The sequence below is a fragment of the Scardinius erythrophthalmus genome (assembly GCF_964197995.2).
Source record: "Scardinius erythrophthalmus genome assembly, chromosome: 16".
NCBI classification, from domain to species: Eukaryota; Metazoa; Chordata; class Actinopteri; order Cypriniformes; family Leuciscidae; genus Scardinius; species Scardinius erythrophthalmus.
This window is the reverse complement of record NC_138236.1, coordinates 17,785,405-17,790,574: the sequence shown is the minus strand read 5'-3', so window position 1 is coordinate 17,790,574 and position 5,170 is coordinate 17,785,405. Positions and strand designations below refer to the sequence as shown.

The 5,170-nt window shown below is 36.0% G+C and overlaps 1 protein-coding gene across 1 annotated transcript; it reads left to right on the top strand.

Moving 5' to 3' along the window:
* Positions 1-930: 930 nt before the first annotated feature.
* On the top strand, positions 931-3,736 carry fpr1 (formyl peptide receptor 1). The gene is made up of 2 exons (XM_081389282.1): positions 931-1,065; positions 1,905-3,736. The coding sequence occupies exon 2, from the start codon at positions 1,918-1,920 to the stop codon at positions 3,034-3,036; it is 1,119 nt and encodes a 372-aa protein (XP_081245408.1). The 5' UTR covers positions 931-1,065; positions 1,905-1,917; the 3' UTR covers positions 3,037-3,736.
* Positions 3,737-5,170: the final 1,434 nt, after the last annotated feature.

Here is a 5,170-nt window from a genome sequence, read left to right as displayed (position 1 = left end):
ATTGCATGTTTAATAAAAGTTTGTTGCATTGCAAATTGTTCAATTCTTCCTGTCTGACACTGAAATATGGAGAGATTGAATATCATCTGTAATTCCTGCACACTGAATCTATGTAGGCCGATGTTTTACACATAAACAAACAAAACTCAATAACTGTTATTTGATAAATATGACTAAATAAATAAATAATAGGCTACAATAATATTATTGTATAAATAAATAATCCTATAATACTATAGTAGGCCTCATTGAGACAAAAAGCTAAAGTGAATTAATTAAATTTAAGGTATTTTTAACATGTTGCAACTGTCCCATGGTTGTGTTGCAACTGTCCCCTGGGTTGGGGTCAGCTGCAACATCTGACTTCTTCCATTCAAATAAATACTGTGAACGACATGTCATATGTAAACATCTTTAAATGATATGGGTAATTAGCAGACAGATGCAAGTTTAATATATACAAATTTGGTTGGTCTAATAATAGTCCAAATAGTCTCTGAGTAACTGAGAGAAATGCAAAAAGTTTTGCATTCATCCCCGGTCTACACTTCCTATAAGTGTCTTGTCATGTTAGGCTACTGATTCATTTCCTTTCCAATGGTGATATGGTGATATGAAATAATCAATATTAATTCGTGCGTTAGCCTATACCAGCTTAATTTAGCAAAACAGTAATTTCAGGCATGCACATTGCAAGTTATAGGCTAATTATTTTTTCCCCATCTGTGCATTATAATGAAGGCCTTGTGAAACTGCACAGCTTTTCTAGTTTTTTAAATGACATATAGCCCACTCCTTCCTACACCAACTACGAACACATTTTCTATCATTTATGCCTATGAAAGACGATGGAACCAATCAGAGTATGTATGGGGCGGGGCGACACGTGCAGCCCCTCCCCAAATGCAGCCCCGCCCCGATCTGCAGGCTGCAGCCAGGAGCTTCTCAATGATTTTCCCGACAACAAACAAGAGAGATTATTGCAGTTTTGCTCTCTCGCGAGTCAAACGTGTGTGAGCTATTTTCTTTATAATTTTGTGGAAGCCATTTATTAGGCAACACTAGGTAAGCATCACGCTTTCATATGATTATCTTATTGTTAAATGCAACTTTTAGGAGTCATTAAATACAATTTTTGAATGTCTTTAAATCTCAATTGTATGAATATTTTAGTCATTTGAGCACCTTTTTGTAGTTATCAAATGGGATGTCTGTTACAACAGAGATCAAAGCAAAACTTAAGTTATGTGTTGGTCTTTAGTTTGCATTGTTCATATAGCCTAACCGTTTAGGTCTATGTTTTAAAAGTAAATGGTCTATTGTGCTTTTATATGACGAATAAATCTGGTCTACATACAGTTGCATTTTGTAGACAGCTAAGCAACGAATAATTGTTTCATGAATCACAGTTTTACGTTTTTTTTTTTTGTTTTTTTTTCATATAATATTACACAATTTGATTTTGTTCATATTCTTTAAGGAAAACTGTGTTATGCAAAAATGACACCCCCTTGATGTCTGTTATACTGGCCAAAGAATGAGCTAATTTACAAACAGAAAAGTTTGTATTGACCTTTTTGAATGAGCTCAGTTTAATTCACTGTAAAGATATGCCACATCTTCGCCGTACAACACTAAAATGCAGACATATTTTAATATACTTTAGATTTTTATTGATGGAGAATTCCCATGTAAAATGTTACATCTGAGAAGGCAGAATAGAGAAAGTGCTTTCAGATGATGTTCTGAATGGCAAAGCATTACTTTACTACTCAAATTCTGGCCTCCAGTGGACCAAATCAGAATTACATGTTAGTTGTCTATTCCTTTTACTAGATGCGGTCTATCTATATCTGATGGCTTATAATTATTTACTAAATACCATATTCATTCTGTCAATCCAGGTTTGAAGGTACAATGATGGATCAATCCAATTTTACAGAGACCTCACCCGATTACAACTTATCTGAGGATGAATATGACTATGATTATGAGGATACGCCGCTCGCAAAATCTCTTAACATCATGTCACTCATAGTCTACAGTCTGGCTTTTGTACTTGGAGTGGTGGGAAACGGCATTGTAATTTGGGTAACTGGATTCAAAATGAAAAGGACAGTCAACACGGTCTGGTTTTTGAACCTTGCTGTAGCAGATTTCCTCTTCACTGCCTTCCTCCCACTCAGCGTGGCTTACACGGCTATGGGCTTCCACTGGCCTTTTGGCCAGTTCATGTGTAAATTCAACAGCACTCTCAGTTTCCTCAACATGTTTGCCAGTGTGTACATCTTGGTCGTGATCAGTGTTGACCGCTGTGTATCTGTGGTGCGTCCGATATGGGCACAGAATCATCGGAATGTGAACCGTGCTTCTGTGGTGAGCTTTGGAGTTTGGTTATTCGCCCTGGTGTTGAGCTCACCCTACTTCGTCTTCAAGGACACTGCACCCGACCACGACAGCCCAAACAAAATCAACTGCTTCAACAACTTTGCATTTTCCGATGACTATGAGAAACCAGAGGTAGTGGCGCTCCGTACTCTACGGCATAGAGCCATGATCATAACCCGTTTCCTCATAGGCTTTGTGCTGCCTTTTGTGATCATTGTTTCCTGCTATGCGGTCATCATCCATCGTCTCAGAAGAAACCGCTCAATGTCTGGCCGAACTGGACGTCCCTTCAAGATCATTGCTGCTGTGATCACTGCCTTCTTTCTGTGCTGGGCTCCATACCATATCCTGGTGCTTATTGAGATGGTACACCACATGAGAGCTGAATTCAGCTCCAGCCTGCAATATGTCACCAGTGTGGGAATTCCCATTGCCACCAGTTTGGCTTTCCTAAACAGCTGCCTGAACCCATTGTTGTATGTTTTCATGGGACAAGACTTTAAAGACAAGGTGCGCAAGTCTATCCTGAAGGTTTTGGAAACGGCTTTCACAGAGGAAGTTTCACGCACAAATACCTGCACAAATTCAATGCCCACCATTCGTAACAAAGAGAACGGGAGCAAGTCCTTCTCTGATGCGGAAGTATAGCCGCATAACATGAAGCACTTTTTCTAAAGAAGGACTTTACAGAGTGCCTCATGTGGATTCAGCGTCATCATAAATAAAAGTGAGACACGTTAACCTGAAGAAACTGGAACAATAGAAATTCAGTTAGTTTGAAGCTTTAAATCAAAACACTGCCTTAATTGCTGTTATGGGGAAATAATTATTTAATGCAGAATTATTATTTACATTTGTGTGTGTACTTAACCATATTTTGGAGACAAATTTGTACCCAGACGTGAGTTAAATCTGACAGAAACCCCCAAAACTTCCTTTTAAATACAATTGGTTTCCAGCATGAAGTATACCCATGAAGTATTTGACACACATAAATTGAACTTGGTATTGTATGCCATATATGAGCAATTTAAAAAGTTTTTCATGAATTATGCATGTAATGCAAGTCGCTTTTTTGTTATTTCTTTACTGTATTGTCTGCACATATTTTTTTATAAAGCATCTTTTATTTCATATTAAAAAATAGTATTAAGTTTATTGATGTATTTCAAAGATTAAATAAAGCTGAAGATGAATAAACTTCTTAAACTGTCACAACGTACACTGAAAGAGCTTACACTGTCTACAAAGTTCTGGATCTCCATAACATGACAGTATAATATATACTGACTGTATATACAATATAATCAAAAACTAAACATTAATGCAATTAAATATTGAGATTTTGAATATTAGGAATCATTTTGTCATTTTAGATGGAAAGTTGGAATCTCATGCATGCTGTTTCTGTTCAACTCGATTATAGAGCAGGTCAGTAATAAAATAAAAGTAAAATAAAAATGAAAAAGTAAACTGCAGGCAAAACAAAAGCAAACCATTTAAATGCAACAATAATTATTAGGAATAGGAGATACTGCTGTTTCAGTTTCCAAGAAAGAGAAAGTAAGTGCTATCACTTAAACAGTTAACATTTCTGTAAGTGTAAGGTTTTTTTTAGCTGAAATCTTAACTATCACAAGAGATTTATGAAGGTTATAATTTACCTCAGACTATTTTGCTATTCAGGTACAATGAGAGAAATGAGAATGTATGACACAATGTCTAGACTGTCACAACACTTGTTTGCTTGTTTTAAACACATAGTAAGAGGAAAAATGATGAACTAATACAGAGTGCAATGAGAACACTCACACTGAAGGCAATCCATTATCTGAATAGTGTGAAATATCTCATATATTTAATAAGATATTTGATATTAGGAAATGTATTATTTAACTGGATATTTACTTGCTTTAATGGTAGTATATTCTTTGTTCTCTCCACCTGTACATGACTTGTTCTTTTTGTATGCCCAAAACTAAATTATCCCTCAGGATTACGTTTCCAGAATTTAAGGCGGTACATAATATAAAAATGCATTCATGTCTTCTTTATCATTTGATTCAAATCTGAAGTTTCAGGGAAGCACTCATTTTGCTAAACTACATATACATACACAGAGATCTGGCAGGGACATTTTGCTTTTAACATTGATGACCCTGGGCCTAAACAGACCCTCAAGATCATCATGAATTACACTTTGATCAAGATAGAATATTAGACTATCTCACCGCTAAAAGCTGTTCTGTACTACTGTACATGTCCAGTAATACATTTGGCAGTGTTTTTTTGTTTTGGTTTGGTTTTTTAGTTTAGAAGAATGCATGGTTCTTCTGTCTTCATTTCAAATGATTCTGTTGTATTGAAAACGAGTTAAGCACATATATGTCATTTAGTCTCACAAAGTCATAAAGCTGCATAATTGTATATCAAAAATTATTTACTGCAAATGTCACACTGCATCGCATATCAGTTTCCCAAAGTAGCCTATTTCATGACAACTACCCTCCTACACTGGACAGCACATGCAAGATAAAGATTTGAGCTTTCACAGAAAATAAAAGCTGTGCATTCTAGTTAGCCTCATGTTACAAAATCATCCTAAAGTGCTCCAGGACAGACAAACATATATGCTATACAGTACATAATGCAGAGCCGAGTTATCTGAAAAAAATGGTTTAGATAACATGATTTAAATAGGCTTATTACATGCTTGCACCCAATATGCAACAACAATGATTTATAGATTTCCCATAAAGTGCCCCCAGTCGCTCTATGCTCC

Bases quoted from the DNA above. Each gene is read 5' to 3' on its own strand.
- fpr1 (XM_081389282.1), top strand. From the start codon at position 1,918: ATGATGGATCAATCCAATTTTACAGAGACCTCACCCGATTACAACTTA.